Source organism: Pteropus alecto, unplaced genomic scaffold, assembly GCF_000325575.1.
Source record: "Pteropus alecto unplaced genomic scaffold, ASM32557v1 scaffold34, whole genome shotgun sequence".
Taxonomy (NCBI): domain Eukaryota; kingdom Metazoa; phylum Chordata; class Mammalia; order Chiroptera; family Pteropodidae; genus Pteropus; species Pteropus alecto.
In genome coordinates this window covers 4760239-4778995 of record NW_006435763.1, presented here as the reverse complement: position 1 = coordinate 4778995, position 18757 = coordinate 4760239, and the positions used below count along the sequence as shown (strand labels likewise).

General features: G+C 53.7%; 1 protein-coding gene across 1 annotated transcript in view; it reads right to left on the bottom strand.

Annotated features, from left to right (window-relative positions):
* Nucleotides 1-1697: 1697 nt before the first annotated feature.
* The window catches only part of ABCC1 (ATP binding cassette subfamily C member 1), an 87075-nt gene continuing 70015 nt past the window's right edge, over nt 1698-18757 (bottom strand). Inside the window, exons 20-31 of the mRNA XM_025046100.1 lie at nt 18280-18370; nt 17393-17528; nt 15180-15387; nt 14014-14324; nt 10499-10698; nt 9011-9137; nt 8377-8478; nt 6013-6159; nt 4493-4651; nt 3809-3975; nt 2553-2747; nt 1698-1998 (exon numbers count right to left, since the gene is read on the bottom strand). Of these exons, the coding sequence (XP_024901868.1) occupies nt 1890-1998; nt 2553-2747; nt 3809-3975; nt 4493-4651; nt 6013-6159; nt 8377-8478; nt 9011-9137; nt 10499-10698; nt 14014-14324; nt 15180-15387; nt 17393-17528; nt 18280-18370 (1952 nt within the window). The 3' untranslated portion in view covers nt 1698-1889. The remainder of the gene's footprint in view (nt 1999-2552; nt 2748-3808; nt 3976-4492; nt 4652-6012; nt 6160-8376; nt 8479-9010; nt 9138-10498; nt 10699-14013; nt 14325-15179; nt 15388-17392; nt 17529-18279; nt 18371-18757) is intronic.

Here is an 18757-nt window from a genome sequence, read left to right as displayed (position 1 = left end):
AGGCAAGTAAGTATGTTTAGCCCCATTTTACAGACAGGGCAACTGAGGCACGGAGACTGAGTGAATTGCTCAGGGTCGCAAGGCTGGCAAATGCCAAGGGCAGGACCCAAGCTCGGGTCTGTCTGACCCCAGAGCCCAGGCTCTGTCCACTGTGCCATGCTGACCCCCCACTAAACCCCACCTGGTTCTTAACTCTTGGTTCCCATTTCCGACAAGAGCGCCCCCTCGAGACGACAGGGTGAGAGGGTGCTCCGTGCTGACTCCCGGAAGAGATGGCCAAAATGTGCGCTCACGCCTCAAAGAAAATAGAATCGTCATTTAGAAAGAAATAAATTTTTTTCTTTTTTTTTTTTTACTGCAAATTGTTTGCAAACGTTCTCATTTTCCAGTGTAAGTCATTACAAAAAGAACCCCAAGAGAAACTTGGTTGATCTATTGTGAAAGAATGGTATAACTTACAAAAAATAAATATATGTTTCCGGCCAAAGGAAGAAAGATGTTTCTCTGGGTCTGAAGTCAGCCATGCCATTCAGAGCACGCATGAAACTTGGGGCCGCCAGGGACCTCTTTCTGCTTTTGGGGTCTCCCTTTGGTCTCCAACTGCAAGACCTAAGGGACAGGCCTCGAAGGGCTCCCCGTCTCCATTTCCTTCCAGGAACGCAGGGACCGAATGTCTGATGCCAGGCCAACTCAGCTATTCCCTGGGAACGCTGCTCCCCAGCCCAGTACTTCCTCCCAAGGAATTAGAAGTCGAGACTGTTTTTCTACGGGAGCAGTACTTAAAAAAAAAAGAAAAGAAAAGAAAAGAAATCACTGATACTCATAAATGGGTCCTTTTCTTGTCCTGGAAGACACTCCATAACTAAATGTCCAGTTCTCCATGCTGCCACCCTCGACAGCTAAACCAGAGGCCAAGGGCGAGAAACTGAAATCTAAAAACGAGAGGACTCAACGGAGCTCAATTCCAACCGGCCAGACTTGGAGGTGCCCAGTGCTCTTGGCTTTGCAACCATGAGCTGACCTGTCAGGTACCTGAAGGCGTAAACTCAGGCCGGCAACGGGCCAACAGAGGCGAGGAAAAGGCTGGAGTGGGTGAGGAGGTGAGCGACCAAGTCGGGGAGTGAACACTGAAAGAGGACCTCCCGGCCCAGGAGTCCCAGGTCCGGGCCACCTGTAGGTCCAGGCAAGTCCCATCAGTGAGACGTGAGGGGGTGACGAGGCTGCCTGTGGCCTGGGAAGCAAGTCCCCGGTGCAGGCAGTGCGGGGCCCTCGGTTCCCAGCGTCAGGGCGCCCGGAAGACCAGGTGGTGGGTAAGGAGCGCCCGAGGGTGAGGATGACCTTCACCTGGCCCCTCACCTCCCAGCTGCGGCCCCGAGGAGACAAAGCTTTCTGGGCAGAGCCAGACCAGGACGTTGGAGGTGCTGAGGACAGCTGCCGGGGGCCGGGGTGCTTCTCGAAGACTTGGAATCCACAGACTTTGGCTGACGAGATCTGAGGCAGTTGGCTGGATTTGGTCACTAGCATATTTTCCACAACCAATGTCTCCAACACCTCCCCGCAGAGCACGGAGGACATGGGCGTGCGTTCTCAGGGGTGTGAGGACACGTGTGTGTCTTGTGGGGTAACGCAGCCGAGGGCGCGTGGTTCTGGGTGGGCCGCGTCTCTATGTCTCTCCTGTTCCTTCCCGGCCAACTCCAGGCAGGGGCCAGATGACGCCTGCTTTGTGCGTGTTTTGGTTTTTTGGGGTTTGGTTTCTCTTTTCTTTTTTTTTTTTTGGTTTCTGGATGCGGGATCCCTGGAAGCTGACTTGTTCTGGGATGCTGGCGTGTGGGCCCTGCGGGTCAGACCAGACACACACATCTGACATCTGCGGGTCAGACCTCTGACACTCACACCAAGCCCGCGTCTTTGGCCATGCTGTAGAAGAGACCTCTCCGCTGTAGGAGGTCGGACGGGGGGCCGCACTCCCGGATCTCTCCTTTGTCCAGGACGATCACCCTGCAAGGGGAGGGGATGCGGACATGAGCGGTAGGGAAGGGGCTGGCACCCCACGCCCTCAAGAGCGCAACTGGCCAAGTCCCCACCTCAGGTCAGGCCCCTAAGACCTTCGTCCAGAACTTACAGAGCGGCCAGCAGGCTTTCCCACTGGTTGTCCGTCCTCGACCCCTATTTCTAGTCAAAGTCTGGCGATATTACGCGCAATACTCGCTGTCACCTTCTACATGTCCTTCCCAGCACAATTTGCTTTTATTTGTTGCTGTGTTTATTGTCTATCTCTGCGGCTGGCCCCCAACTAATCTATAAGGTCCCTTAGGCAGCTCCCTGCTGAGTCCCCACTGCCTGAAACAGAGCTGGGAATGTAACAGGTGCTCCGCACATGTGTTGACTGAATAAATGATTGATGTCAGAAATACTGGATAACACTGGATCACAGTTCCACGAACTAGCGCTGACCCTAGGCATAGGATGCTGTTGAGTGAGTGAGTGAATGAATGAATGAATGAATGAATGACTCGGTGAACAAGGTGAACCCCAAGGCCCGGAGGCTTCACCTCGTGTAGTCCATGATGGTGTTGAGCCGGTGAGCGATGGTGAGGACAGTGCAGTTGTCGAACTGCGTCCGGATGGTGGACTGGATGAGGTCATCCGTTTCCAGGTCCACGGCCGCTGTGGCCTCGTCCAACACAAGGATCTTGGTCTTCCTCAGCAGGGCCCGGGCTAGGCACACGAGCTGGCGCTGTCCAACACTGGACCGGGAGAAAAGGACCAGGAGACAGTGTCAAAACCACCCCTACCCCGAGCCTGGGTCTGGGCCGGGCAGAGGGAGAGACGCCGGGGCTGCTCCGAGCGGGAGAGCATCCCGTTCCCGCACTCCGTTCCTGCCTCCACCCCTACGGCGGACATCAACCAGAGCGCTCTTCCTGTCGAGCTAGAAACAGGCTCCGAGTCATTCTCAACACAGGGCTCAGAGGAATATCCCAAATATTTGACTAGATCAGCACGAGCGGTGTAACAGCAACGGCCCAATACCTAGGCCTTCCGTAGAGTTCACATGGCTGACCCCATGCTCTGGCCAGTGGGGTGCTGGCGAACGTGCGGCCGGCAGAGGCTTGACCAGGAATGTTATGTCTTACGCCTCTGCCACCACCACAGCAACACATCTGGGCCGCTTGGAGGATGAGGGACACGGGGAGCAGACCCTAAATGCCCCGGGGGACGGCAACTGGATCAGCCAACAGCAGCGGCCCCACGGCCACATGAGTGAGGCCGGCCGCAATCACCAGAGCCACCTGGTTCACCACCCTGTGTTCGAGCTGTCAGGTTTCCTGCTTGGTTGTCATGGCGACGGATAACAGACCGAGGCATGACACTGGAGGACTCAGGTCCCCTGCTGTGCCCGGCGTTAGCATTGCAGATGCCACACGGCTGGACCCCAGCGATGCTGCGGGGAGGGCCCAGGCAGCTGGGGCAGCTTGGGGACCCGAGCTCAGAGCAGTGCTGCTTACTGACCTGTAGAGAAACCTTTCCATGGTTTAAGGACTGGCGGTCACTCTCAACTGAATGGAAACGTGGTGGCCACCCAAGTGACATGTCATGGGAAAATGAGCCTGGACTGAAACCCATTCTACAGACACCGAAACTGGGGCCCCAAGAGACTCATGTGTGGCAGAGCTGGGACCCAAATCCGGGCCTGACGCTGACGCCAAAGGACAGAGAGTCTTCAAGCCCCGTGCCCGTGACCGAGGGGCAGCCGAGGCAGCCTGGGCGGGTCGGTGGGGCGGGTGAGGGGGGGGCCAGCCCCGCCTACCTCAGGTTCTCCCCGCCCTCCGCACACTCGTGGTTCAGCTTATCCGGAAGAGCCGACACGAAGTTCTTCAGGTGAGCCAGCTCCAGGGCCGTCCAGACTTCCTCGTCCGAGTACTGGCCGAACGGGTCCAGGTTCATGCGGAGGGAACCCGAAAACAAAATGGGGTCCTGTTCAGAGAGAAGGTGGCGGGACTGCATGTGAGGCTCACATCGCTTCGGGCGGGGGCGGCGGCAAGGTCAGGATGAGCGAGGCCCCAGCGTGCCTCGGAATCGCTGTTTCTGGGGATGTCAGTTATGAGGGATAAGAAAAGTCTGGCAAGCCCTGGGTTAGGTGGAATAAAATAGACCACTTTTTTTTGCAAGACTTCCCAGAGCCTTCGATATGCAGATGTGTCGGGAACCTTCCAGAAGGGAGGTGTGGCGCCGGTAATTCCTAATTGTAAAGCGCTGTGGGTTCCTCCCCACTCCCTCCCTCCAAAACAGAATCTTAGGAGAAATTCTGGGGAGTGACGCTCAGTCAGTTCCCATTGCTGTTTATATGCTAAGAGGTGAGTCGGGAGAGAAGAAACAGCGTAATTCCAACAAAAACACTAAAGTAGGAACAAATGTCCATCTGTGCTGAGGACACACGCACTGCTTTGAGTGTGGCTGGGCGCGCCCACCCCCAGCCCCACGCACACCCCACCTGGGGGATGATGGTGATCTTGAAGCGCAGGTCGTGCAGGCCGATCTTGGAGATGTTCACATCATCGATGATGATGTCCCCCTCCGCGGACTCGTTGATCCGAAACAAGCCGAGGGTCAGGGATGACTTCCCAGCTCCCGTCCGCCCCACGATGCCAACCTGCGGGACAGGAAGGGCCCAGTGTGAGGTGGGAACACGGCTGTCTGGAGGGTTACCTCCTGCCCCAGAGCCCTCTCCCTCACCAGGTTCCCAGAGACACTGCTTGAGGGGCTGCACGGTCCAAGGTCAGGAAGGACTCCCTTTTCTTTGCCAGCTCTTTTTATAAGCTACTAGAGACCTCCAAAGAGACAGGCATCGGGCAGGAGGGATTTTCAATAAGGCCCTGTTATTTTCAACTCAAGATAATGTTACGTAATTATCAGCTCCTTCACACTGCCTTATAGTTCTTCACTGGTGAGCTCCTCATCTGCAGCTGCTGAAATATCTCAAAGATTCAAGCAGGTCCTCCCTCCCCAACCCCAGCTGTGTGAACAAAAGGGGGAGTCTGGGACCTGGTCTCCCCTTATCTCCTCCTGGGGGAATGGGGCACCCTGTGCAATGACCAATGAGTGACGTTTCCATCGTCCAAATACAACTCCGACCTTCTCGTCCGGGCTCTTAAGAGGCAGTCTTGTCACAGAGTGACGTCACAGTCTCAGGATATAACATAAGCCATAAAGCCTCAGTGAGAACACTGCCCACCCTGTTCTCCTTGTTGTAAGTTAGAGAAATTATCTCGTGGGAACAGGACATTCCGAGCCTTGTGTTAGGGACAGTTTAACGAGTCATGAAGGCAGCATTGTCCCCTGGAAAACAGCCAGGAAGATCCTTGGTCGAATTCCTGATGAGGGCCTGAGGGTCTCAGGGGAAGAAGGACACCTTCCAGGGACCGCCTGGGACCGAGGGTATTCTGACAATTTCACGTGTCCCTTGAGCCACCCCTAGCAGTGACGATGACATCTTTCTATTCTAGAGACTGCAAACTCAGTGTCTACAGAGGCCAGGTAGGCACCTGAATGGGGCAGGGAGGAACCACATGGACTGAAAAGCTCACGTCTTGTCTAGAAAGAGCCAGGCAGGGAGCATGGGCCCAGAGCGGCTAGATACTGCGATCTTTCAAGGAAAGCAGGAAATGGATTTTTATATAAAACGTTCGAGATTTTTTTAATAGGAAATGTATTTTTATATAAAACGTTCGAGATTTTTTTAATATTTGCAACTTCTTGGGATTTTTTTCAAGACCTATCTATAGGCCTCATCTGGCCCTCAGGCTACAAGTCTGCACCCCTGTCGGACAGTCTCCGAGCAGTTTTTACTTCCGCAAGCCTCTCCAAAGACCGGCAACCCCATCTGGTGGTGGTGTGGAGCCGCGGTGGACTGGGGGAGCTGTGGTGGACTGGGGGAGCCACGAGGCTGGTGTCGCCTGCATGGGCACAACCTGTACTCTACTGTGAACGGGCGGGGGGACAGTGTGCACCCACCTTTTCCCCTCCATCGATGGTAATGTTGATGTGCTTGAGAACCAAGTCCAAGTCCTCTCGGTAACGCAGGCCGTAGTCACGGAACTCCACCCGGCCCACCTGTGGCCAGGTGCTGGACGGAGCCATCTCCTCGATCCGCCAGGGAGCCTGCGATGGGTGGGGGGAGAGGGGGTGGGACGTGAATAAGGAATCGGAGGTTCGTCTCGAGTGCCCCAAGGCTCTACGTGAGCTGGCCTCCACGACCCCTCCGACCTCACCTCCCTCTCTCCCGCTCACTCTGCTCCCCACACTGACATCGGGGCGATTTATCTGACGCACCCACACTCCCTGCTTCTGGGCCTTTGCACTGCAGCTTCCTCTGCCTGGAACACTCTTCTCCAGTCTACCCGGTCGGCCTGCTCCCTGTCATCCTGCAGATGTCCGGTCAATTCGGACCGCCCTCCTAGCCCTGCGGCCCTCCCTCCTCGCCCCTGCCTCATTCTCCTTCGGAGCAGTCACTTTTTTAAGTATGTATTTCTTTGTTGTCGCCCACGCCCACCCGAATAACCTCTCTATGCGGACAGCTTCTTTTATTGCCTGTTCACGGTTATATCCCAGGGCCCAGAGCACATAGTAAATGCTCAGTAAGTAACCGTGGACTGAATCAACGAACAAGTGGTCTTCTCTGAACAGACACGAGGGCCGACTGCCTTCTAGGTCTGAAGCACAATAATAAAAGGGACAGCTAACACTCGACGATCACTCCGCCACGTCTGTGTGATCCTCACCACGGCACCCTAAGTGGGGGCCTTTCATTATTCCCCAGTTCACACACGAGGAAACTGAGACACAGAGAGGGTAGGTGACTTGCCCAGGGTCACGCGGCCCCTATTTGAAAAGCTTCTGAGTTCAGTCCAGTGCTTCCTGAGGTCTACAACTGGACATGCTCTGGGCCAGGTTTGGGGCTGTCTTTGGGGAAAGGAGAGGGATGGAGAGAACTATAAAGTAGAACTTTCACCCTTTCTTCCCCATAACTATCTTATCTTATTTTTGACAAGTATCTTTCTCTTTTATAATCTGTCTGTATAAATGAAAGGGTCATGATGTAAGAACACAGAGGTGTCTGAAGAGAAGAAATTTATATGTTATATAAATTTCTATATTTATATGTTTATAAATGAAAGGGTCATGATGTAAGAACACAGAGGGGTCTATATAACATATAACCTATTAACACACAAATAAAAAAATATATTAATGATGGTAGGGCCCTTTACTTTTCTCTTGTATTTTTCAAATATGCTCGTATTCTAGAAATATAAAAATAAATATTTAAAAGAAGTAAAATATTTCTTTTTTTAAAAAAAAAAATAAATTGAATCTCGCACTATAAATGGGTGGGAAACTCCTGGTGTAATGCACCTCCCTTTCACAGGGGGCACTCATACCATTCTGACTAATGCTCTCTGGTGATCTGGGACCTGAGTCACTGTGTGAATCAGAGCAGGAAAGCCCCGGGGGCATAGGTCACCTCTGTAGATACTTTAAGACAGAGCTTAATCGGGCCCACCCTGGTCTCATCCCCAAGGGGCATGTTCTTGGGGGGCGGGGTGCACGGTGGCACAGACCCAAATTCCGAGCTTGCCACTTCCCAGCCACGTGATCTTAGATAACTTAACCTCTTCGTGTCTCAGTTTCCTCACCTGTAAAACAGGGAGAATAATAGGACGTGGGTTTTGAGGCTGTGTAAAGATTACGTGAATTACTCTGGGCGAAACGTGCAGGACAGGGCCTGACGCCTCCACAGGGGCACACGGTGGGTCCCCATCATTAGTCCTGGTGGGGGAGCACTCAGTGGAGGAGTCGCACGGAGCAGTGGCATCTGCCGGGGCAGATGGCATCATTGTTACTCTCGTTATCATTGCTGCTGCTATTGGCGATGGTGTGCAGGCAGAATGAGGCAGTTATTAGGGACGATGTAGCAATGAAGGCTGGAGGGACATCGCGCTCCTGACCGCGGATCAGCCACCGCGCCTCCCTAGACTACCTTTCCTCCATCTATAAACAGTAACTGCAGAGTGTCCCACACTTGGGTCCGTTCCTTACGAAGATCATGATGTTTGCAATATCCGTGGACCGATTCTCTTATCATTGACTTCGAATACTTTTAATCAACTCATTTGTACTTCATTTTAAAACCTACTTAAAGAGGAAACTAGTCTCCTTGTCCATAATAGAAGTCCCCCATAAAAACACGTCACGTTATTTTTGTCAGATAGAGGTCGCCCGGTGCAGGCAAACGTGGTTTGGCTCAGAGGGTTCTTTTGCGTAAAGGTACAGCAAAGATCAGGCCAACAGGTCGGGCCAGGGCCTTGCTCCAGCTACCTCCTTCTCGGTTTCTGAATACTCCTTGAGTCTCTCCACAGCCACGATGTTGGCCTCCATCTCCGACGACATCCGAACGAGCCAGTTTAAGTAGGCAGTGACCTGCAAGTAGAGAAGTCATGCAGAGCTTCTAGAGCGAGCTTGGGTTGCTTTCTTTTCATGCAGTAATTATGAGTTAGGAAATACTCCAGTTGAGAAAGGTACAGTGAATGGCAATCCCACGTGGAACCTTCACCCCGACCGGCCCCGCTGCATCTCTTGAGCAAGTAACCGCATTTCGAAACCCCTCAGGGGCCACATGTAGTCGGAAAGGAAGTGAGACAGTATTTTGAACTAAATAATAACAGGAAAACACAGCGTATCAAAATTGGGGAGATGCAGCTAAACAATGCTTCGAGGGAAATTCATAGCGTTAAAAAGCATTTTTCTCCTGGAGTTGGAGGCATCCGGGACACACGTGTAACTTCTGTCCTGCTCCAGTCGGTCACTGGGCTTTAGACTCGCTCCTCACATTCCGCCCAAACCCCTTCCTATCCACCATGCCCACAGGGGCCCAAAGCAAAGGCCCAAGAACCCGACGACTGGCTCCCTCGTTAAGAGAAATGGGAAATCCGGCAAGAGCACCCTTTCTTACCTGCAACGAGTAAGACACCGAGAGGCCCACCAAGCCAGCACTGAGGCTGTGCCGGGAGATCACGGAGAAGAGGGCAGCGAACAGGACAATGCAGTTGCCGACATACTCCAGCCGCACGGCCAGCCACCTGCAGGGGGCACACAGGTAGGCGGACAGACACACGCGCTTGGAGTCGGCTTTTCAGGGGCTAGGTTTCCGGTTCCAAAAGGGGGTCACTTTGCTAACTGAAATAATCCCTGACAGTTCTGAGCGAGGCCTTCTCCGCCTTGCTCGTCGGGCACAGGGAGGGGAAGGGCTGAAGTCATTCCTTATTCATCTGGCAACTCCAGCGATTACCAGGGAGTGCTCCAGAAGCAGTGTCCCCAGAAATCTGAAGTTTGCCTTTTTAAAAACCAGCGTTTTGTTACTGAATGAAACCTTTAAAATATACCTGTGTATGCACTTTTGAAAAAAGATGTACTCGAACACTCCTACCTACTAAGAAGCCATCAACTGTGAGAGGCACCACGGATTTAAATAACCTTCTCTTGGCAGAGGGGAAGGGGAGAGGGAGAAATAAGCCACCGCTCTCGGTGAGGCCGTGAATGTTCCCAAGCCCAAGTCACTCTCATCTCAGAATCATTAAAGCGTATTTTATCTTTTAAAATACAGATATTTTAACGGTTTAAAGCTACCTTTTGCAGGATATCACACAGCATTAGGAATGTTCGTCTAGGGAAGTGGCGTGGTCAGCCTTTTTTCCACACAGACCTGAAGGCCCACGTGACTAACCTTCACAGGGGTGGGCTACCCTCACAGACAGACCCAGGTGGCGACAAACGCCCTAGGAATTCCGCCAGGGAAGGCAAGGTCTCCAGTAACCCACGGTCTCCCGGCCAGTCTTACACTACAGGATTGTACTGTGTATGCTGGACGGGCTGCCGGTGGGTTCTGATGGGTCTCTACCAGGATGGTGTTAGTCCCCACCCCACCTCCGCCTCAGCATTTTCCACCCCACATCTCAAAAACTACATCAGGATGCAAGTGAGCGAGGAGGACACTCTTTTAGAAATAAATCTGACACTTTTCTCGATTTGGCCAATAATTAGCAACTTCTGTCTCTTTTGTTTTGATTAATACTATCCAACATTCTGGACAGCTCGAACGGCAATTTCACGTGGTTCAACCCAATACTAGGAAATTGCTTCCTGCACTTATCAGGGGAGGTGGCGGGTGAGGGGTGATCCATGGTAGGAAAATACTCAACAGCGGAACGTGACTGTCACCGCTGAGCTTGTATCCCCGAGACGAGAGCTAAAGGCCAGTTCCTGCAGTACTTCCTGCTCCAGTGCGACCCTCTGTCCTTGTAACTTAAAGGCCCCTGGAGTGCGGGACGCTCACAGTGCCCGTCTGCTTTTAACGGTTATTCTGTCCATGGGAGGGCCAGGGTCTGTCTTTACACCCTCCACACTTCCTGTGCCCCCCTTCCGCGGGCCTGTGCGCCCCCACCTGTTGGCCACGATGCTGGGGTAATAGGCCTTCTGGTTCTCGTCCACCTTCAGGTCACTCTGGCGGATGAAGCGCTCCTGGTCCGCGAAGGCCCGGATGACGCTGACACCCAGCAAGGTCTCGTTGAAGTGGGAGTAAACCGGGGAGCGGCTGACCGACTCGAGACGCTTCAGCTGCCTGGAAGAGGCCACGTAGAACCTCTGCGGGGAGAGAATGGACAAGGGAGGCGCTGGAGGACATGTGGGCATAACTGAGGGCTCTAGGAGGCAAAAGGCTGGAGCTGGACCGCTCTTAACAGGTGTCTCCCCTCACCTGGAGAGCTGCAGGCACAGGGCCGACAATCACGACGGCCGTGACGACAATGACAATAACTAACACGTACATAGAGCCCACCGTCCCAGGCACTGTTTTAAATACGTTCGCATGTATCGGCTCATTGAATCCTCACCGCAAACCTCTGAGGTGCCCATTCCTTTCTCACCACCAGTAAACAGGCACAAGGAAGTTAGCCGACCTCCTCCCCTAGAAAGTGGCAGAGTGGGGATTCGAACCCAGATGGAACAAAAGCAGATCACCACGAGGGGCTTCGAGGAGCTGTGAACAGACACTGGACTGCTCATCTGAGGTCATCTGAGCTCTCGGCCTTAGTCTCCTCGTTTGTACAAATGGAACAGGTGAGGCCGAGGGTCCCTATCACACAAGTGCTGAAGACAGAATGTATGAGCAGCTGCTTTATAAACAGAGCCGGACGAATGAACAAAAGCTAGTCAGGGACCTGGCTAGCCTGCCTCCTGCCCTGTGACAGGTGTCCTGGGCCATCCTGGGGCAAAGGTCTTCCACGGAGGATACCAAACAGCTTCTTCCTGGATGGCAGTTCACGCAGTAATTTGAATCCACAGTTGGGTACCCTTCTGGGGCCCCCAAATCTCTGAAAGCTAACCCAGGGACCACGCCAACCTGGGCAGTCCCAGAACGGGTGTCCCGCCAATTTCCTGAATGTGGGTCAGGTGACATCTCTCCTCCGGCGATTCCCCTGCCTTGAATGAAATCCGGATCCCATGGTGTTGACCCAGGGCCCTGGGGGTCCACCCTCATCACCCCCTCTCACTGGCTTTCTTTCTAAACATCCGGACGGAAATAGTTCTCAAGTGTTCTGCCTGCTCAACTGACTCCGCTTTTCAGGTCCTCAGAGTTTCATTTACCGTAAAAATCTAACTCGAGACAAAGCTTTGTTAAGGAATAATCTGATCCTTAAAAAACGATACTAGCTGCCCTTTGAAATTCGTTTTCAGGAGATGTAATCCGCCCCGTGGGATTTCCTTGCTCTTCAGAGACCAGCAACACGGAAGCCCCAACAGAATCACACACCACCCGACCAGCGTACCTTTTTATAAAAAGAACTTGCTTTTAAATTAAAACAGTCATGTGTATCCGTTTTTTAAAATTTTGAGGGGTAGGTGATGGAAATAAGAAGATTAAAAAAAAAAAAACATTACGTTAAGTCGATATCCTGAAATAAATAAGCACTATTCAAATTTCAGTGTATAGCCTTTTTGGTCTTTTTCCGAAAAAAAGAGGGAGTGTGTGTGTAAATATACCCATACGCACCTATCTCTCAATTAAAAAGTGGCTTTTCGCTGTAATGTACACCCACTGGAAAGTGCCCTAAACCTTTACAGCTTGATGGACTTTTACGTTTATGTTTCCTGGCGTACTCGCTACCTGATGGAAATCTAGAACATTTTCAGCATTCCACGAAATTCGCGGCGTCAGTCGCCACCGTGGCCGCTATTCTGACATCTGTCACCGTGTGGTCTTGCCTGTTCTTGAACGTCACAGAAATGCAATCACACAGTGTGGACTCTTTGTGGCTGGTTTCTTTTGATCAGGACAGTTCTGTGGGGTTCACCGATGCTGTGTGTAGCAGGAGTTCCCTTCCTTTTTATTGCTAAGTCATTTCCCGCAATGAACATTTGAACTGTTGCTAATTTGGGGCTATGGTGAGTCAAGACGCTAAGAACATTCTAGCACCCTTTTTTTTTTGGTGGGGGAGTGGATACATTCTCTCATTTCTTTTGCATATATACTGAGGAGTGAGACATGATGAGCTGTCTCATTTAGCTAAAAGCCATTAGAAAACAAAACAAAACAGCAAACCTCTCCCCTACTCCCCCCGCCCCTGAGGCAGGCAATGCTTTCATTTCGCTGCCTCTCTTTCCAGGCCTGCCCACGCACGCACGTTAATGTATTTCATCTTCGTTACAGTGACGGTGCGCATGCAGCATGAACCTTTGCCAAATTCGTTTTCTTTGCAGGCCTGCCCACGCACGCACGTTAATGTATTTCATCTTCGTTACAGTGACGGTGCGCATGCAGCATGAACCTTTGCCAAATTCGTTTCCTTTGTTGTTTAGAAATAACATCGGTGGTGTTGCAACAGTGTCTTCCTAACCATCCCTGTTAAAGACACATAAGATTCTGTCACGGAACACTGCGCGGTGGCCGACCGGACCAAGGCCCCCAGGACCCCGCCATCAGCAAGGCCCAGGGTGCGGCGGGGTGTGGCACACTTGCAATTTCTTACTCATTCTGCGTTGCAGTCATCAGGCTCCCGTCTAAACCACTGTCCCCCACTAGCAATCGTGCTGCAGCTAAGGCTTCAGGGGCAAGAAAGGGCAGGTGGCGCCATGACTGTCAGCATGAGTGTGGGAATCGAACGTGCGTGAGCCCACACTCCCAGCCCTGCTAGGTGGGCCTCGACACGCTCATCTGTCAGCTGGACACGCCGTCTGTGCTGAAGCCTAAGCAGCCACGAGTGATGCTGACTCATGCTCCCCTGCCTGTTCCTCTTCCTGGGTCTCGTTTTACACACGCTCATCTGTCAGCTGGACACGCCGTCTGTGCCGAAGCCTAAGAAGCCACGAGTGATGCTGACTCATGCTCCCTGCCTGTTCCTCTTCCTGGGTCTCGTTTTATGAAATGCGGAAGTGATGGCTGGAGCTTAAGAATGAAAAGCTTATGCAAAGACAGAACAAAAACACAGTGAAAGAGTCTGGCGTAGTAACGAACTCACGGAGCTGCCATACCAGCCTTGGATGGTCTACCTCTATATTTCTATTACGGGAGAGAAAAAAATAAACGTCTGTCTTGTTTAAGCTGCTGTTATTCCCATCTCCATTATCCGCGGGGGGCTTAGAAACCAGAGAATTTCATACAATTCTTCAAGAGATTTCAATAACCAAGGTTATCTTTATAGCTACAGTTTTTTCTTTCTTTTATCATGTACAGCTACAAAAACAAAACTTATTATTAGAAAAAAGGACATTTGGGTAACCACAAGCTGAAAACAATCAGCTAAGATATTCAAAACCAAGGGCGACAAATCTAACGCCCCCCCCAGCAAACCCTCGACAGCTCTATGCTGGGGAAGCGACACGGTGAGGTGAGCCCCTGGCTCACACGGGGGCACAGCGCACCACAGGGCTCCTTCTGGACACCAGGAGCCCACGTCTCACCTGGACGAAGAAGTAGATGAGGCCCAGGGGTGGGATGATGACGGCCGCGATGGGCGTGGCCAGCAGGATGATGATGCAGGCGCCAATGACATTGAACAGGGAGCCCAGGAACATCTTGATGACCTGCGGGATCATCGAGTCCACCGTGTCCAGCTCCTTGGAGAAGCGGTTCACCAGGTTCCCACTGGGCGTCCGCTCGAAGAAGCTCATGGGCGACCGCAGGATGTTCTGCAGCAGGGCCAGGTGCAGGCGGCTGGAGGCCAAGATACCCCCGATGGACACCGCCATGGAGTAGCCGAACACGGTGACACCTACGAACACTCTGGCGTTAACCTCCGCAGCGGCAGGGGGCCGAGCGGAGGGCGGGGACGAGCGGCTGAGCCGCACTCTGCCTCGGTCAACGCCAGCTCTGCCACATACTGGCTCTGTGGCTTGGGCAACTTACTTAACCTCTCAGTTTCAGCATTTCTAAAAATGGGGAAAACAGTAGCTCCTACCTCATGGGATTGCTTCAAGGGTAAAACGAGTTAAAGCATGTGAAAGTGTTTAAAACAGAACCAGGAACCAAGTAAGTGCTCAGCAGACATTAGCCATTAGCACTAGTGCTGGTTTGGGGAGCCTCATGAGACCACAAGAAGTGGGTACGGCAGAGTTTCTCAACCTCGCTACTGACGTGGGGGCTGTGCTGTCTATTGCAAGCTGCTTTAGCAGCATCCCTGGCCTCATTCGGAAGTTGTGACAACCGAGAAGATGTCCCTACGCTGCCAAACGTCCTTGAGTTAAAAACCACGAGTATAAACTAATTCTCGCTGTCAGGCAGCAGGTATAAGTCCCCAGATGAGACTTTGCAGAAGTGCCTTCCCCCCAACTGGGCCCCATGGTCAGGGCCCCTGCTCACCCAAGCTCTGGGTGGCCTCTCGTCCTCAACTTCCCTCCCCAGTAAAAGGGGGCCCCGTGAAACAAAGCACCCAAGGAGCATTCATTCCACAAATAGCTGAGGGTCTACTGTGCGACAGGCACCGTTCGTCTGGGTTCGGCTTGGTTGGAGGGTTACAGAATGTTGACAAGTGAGGTCGGGGGTGGGACCAATTCTCTCATAAGACATGGATGCGGTTCCAAGTGCCAAAATCAGGTGGGGTGGGGGAGGACGCGGGGGCGGCCCCTACCTTGCAAGATGCCCAGGGCCCCGTAGACGCCCAGCCGGACTTCGGTGTGCATCTGGGTCCCGTTGACGATGGGGTCATCGGTCCAGATGCTCAGCCAATAGTTGGAGACCAGGGCAGCAATGTGGTTGCACAGGAAAAGGAAGATGCTCAGGAAGGAGATGAAAAGTCCGATGGCCTTCATGTAGTCCCAGTACACGGACAGCTTGACCTGGAGGCCACGCGAGAGCAGGCGTTTTACACAGTGCGCCCAGCCCGGGTCAGCGCCCGTGCTCACACCCGTGACGCCCGCCCCGCGAGTTGGGGAGCTTCATGGGACCACGAGAAGGGGTCAAAGTCAGCAGCAGTCAGACCAAAGTCAAGGTCTCCGCCCCTGCTGGGCTTGGTTTCGGCAAACTCCAGGTTCCTCAGGTGTGCTCACTGTCATGTCAAGCTTTGCACGCTGGATTTGGGGTCATAAAAGTCACGTCTGAATTAGTCTGGCTGAAAGGTGACGGGAGAGAGACCGGCAGTCTGACGTACAACTGCGTGCCTCCTTTTCGCGTTTCTTTTTCAAGTCTGTTCTTCTGACTGCAGTGGCGGGGAGGGGGTCGGAGCAGCGAACGGGGTTATTTCGCCCGCTCGGGCCCTCACGCGGCTGAGCGGCCTGCCGCCCCTGCGGTGACTCTGCGGCACTCCTTCCTCACGAGCAGGGGAACGTGGCCACGTGGGAGGCCAAAGTGACCAGGTGGCTGAGCCTGGCCCCCCTCCTGATCTGACTCTGGGAAGGGACAAGCTCCACCCCCATCTCTGCTCTCACGTCCTCTGGGCGCTGTGGGATGAAATGCATCTGGCATCTCTGGCCCTTCCTTCTGAGGTCCTTGATTTGGGGTCACTTCTTTGGCTCCCTGGGGTCAGCAAGGGCAAGGGGGAGGACGTACTACAGCCACCTCTGTCCCCGGCCATGGGCGTGACGGCAAGATGAGGGGAGCAGCCAGGGACAGAGGGTCCCGGGGAATAACGGACACGTCCGGGGAAGTCTGAGACAGGGCTGCCCCCACCCCCACATGTTCCTGACCACCTTTCATGGGTTGCTTGTTTTTCTTTATCTGTATACTTATTTTTTACCTTAAAAATTCTATTCCCTGTGCTTTAAAAACAAAACAAAACATTTGTTTTTAAAAGTAAACTCTGGATCACTGCCACAAGGGGAAAATGATTGACGCCTGCCCAAAATAGATAATAGTGAAAAAAAAACACAAGAGCTTGAGACCCACTCTGCTTGTTACAAAGAAAAGTGAGTGACTGTTCGCTCTAGAGACCTGAATGTTTGTGTCCCCAACAAAATTCCTGTGTTGAAATCCTAATCCCCAAGGTGAGGCTGTAAGGAGGTGGGGCCTCTGGGAGGTGATGAGGTCGTGAAGGGGCCGGCCTCGTGAACGGGATCGGCGCCCTCGTAAAAGTGACCCCGGATAGTTCCCCGACCCCTTGTGCCACGTGAGGACACATGAAGAAGGCAGCCATCTGTGGATCAGGAAGCGGGCCCTCACCGGACACCGCATCCATTGGGGCCTTGATCTCGGACTTGCGGCCTCCATATGTGCGAACAATACATGTGTTTCTAAGCCAGCCAGTCGATGAGATCCTATTACAGCAGCCCAAACAGACTAAGATGGTGAGGGATTACAGACGGGCTGGCGACCAGCTGAGACTCTCACTGACATCATCGCAAGGGCTAAAGGAGAAGCGAAGAAAAATGTTCTCTGACTACGTCGTTGAACGTCCTTCAGCGCGGAGCCTGTGGCAGCCTGAAACCATCTCCTATGCCACCGAACCCTGATTCAAAGCGTCCACGTCACCTACCGCTGACGAGAAGCCCCCAGCTGCTCAGAGGAGGTGGCGGTCCAAACGGCAGAGACCACAAGGGCCCACTCTAGAGGTCGACCGCCCGGGGTCACATCCGGAGGTGGCAGTCCCAACGGCAGAGACCACAAGGGCCAACTCTAGAGTTCGACCGCCAGGGTTCACATCCCAGCTCTGCCACTCACCGGCTGCGACCCTGGGTGAGTCGCCGAGGCTCTTGGGACCTCGATTCCCTGTACTTAAAACAGTACCTCTATAGGCTCCTTGTGACGAAGACACGAGTTACTACGAGCAGCACGCTCCGCACGGGCCCGGCACGCAGGGATGCGCCGTCGATGCCGGCCATCGTGCTTGTTCAGGGAGCCCCTCCTCACCTGCCCTGTCTGAGCCTTGTCCGCCTCCATCAGCTTCCAGCTTTCCTCCTTCTTGGCCCCGGCTTTCTGCAGCTCGGCGGGGTTGTTGTGGTGCCGGCCGACGTCCCCGCTGTAGGAAGAGGAGCTGCTGAGCTGTCTGGGGAAAGCGAGGCATGTGGGTGTCATCGGATGGAAGACTGGGAAAGGGGTTTACAGATGCTGCTGGGAGCGGAAGGGTCATGCTCCGGGGCCCCACGGAAGAACCTTCCTTTATGCAGGCGTTGTTCACAACGCTTTTCCTGCCCAGCAGTGGTCACCGGCCTCATGTAGACCACCACAGATTACCACAGGTTATGTGACCCAGAGGTCTTTCCTGCCCCAGGCAGTTCTGTTCCCTGGGGACTTGGAACCTTGGGGAATGACGTGGGTGGGTGTGTGAGTGTGTGTGGGTGTGTGAGAGAGCAGGCATGCGAGCGAGCGAGCACACAAGAACATTCCTCTCAGCCATGGCTCTGACCCACGTAAGCGGAGGGGATGGAGTGTGATCTGTCTGGTCACCCACTCTCTTGACTGCTTCCTGGTTTGCCTGCCTCGGTGAGGCAAGCATCTGGGCTGCGGGGGCCTTGGGAGGTGGGCGCTAGGGGCTTCCTAGGCCTGCAGCCGATTAGGAGCTGAGGAGCTGAGTCTTGCCAATAGCTATGGGAGGGCCCACGTGGATCCACTCCTAGACTGAGCCTTTGGATAAGACCCCAGCCCCCAGCGTGGGCGACACCTTGGCTACAGGCTGTGAGAGACACTGAGCTAAGCCTTGAGATGGCACCCTGCCCCTCCTCTCTCCCCACAGGCAGTGGGAGCAGAACGGGGTGCGTGGAGAACCCATAGCAGCGGGCCCTCGTCCCGGCCCTTACCTCTGCAGCTGCCTCCCCGCGGAGTCCATCACCACCATGCCATTCTCCATCTGCTTCATCTCCTTCCCTGGGACGCTCGTGCCCCCTAAACCTGGCAGGAAAGGGGGCGGTCCTGGCAGGAAAGGATCGTGGTTTCAAGACCAACGCCGAAACCAAAGACAAGGAAAACGTGTCACTTAGCGGGGAGATGGCAGATAATCTGGCCCCCAGGAAGCTCAGAAAGCCAAGACCTGCTTTGCTGAGGCCACAAGCAGGCTCCCAGCTGGGTGCAGGAGCCAATCACCAGTTAGCTAACTACTAGTTAGCTGGTTTCCTTGGGGGCTGGGATGGTGCTTCACCATTGTCTCGGGCCCTGTTAGCTGAGGGCGCTGGGCCTGAGCATGTGCCCAGAGCCTGCGGCAACAGGTACAGTCTTATTCACCTGACAGTCAGTCTCTCTGCTCCACGAAGTTTGGCTAAAGGGGCCAGGATGCAAAGA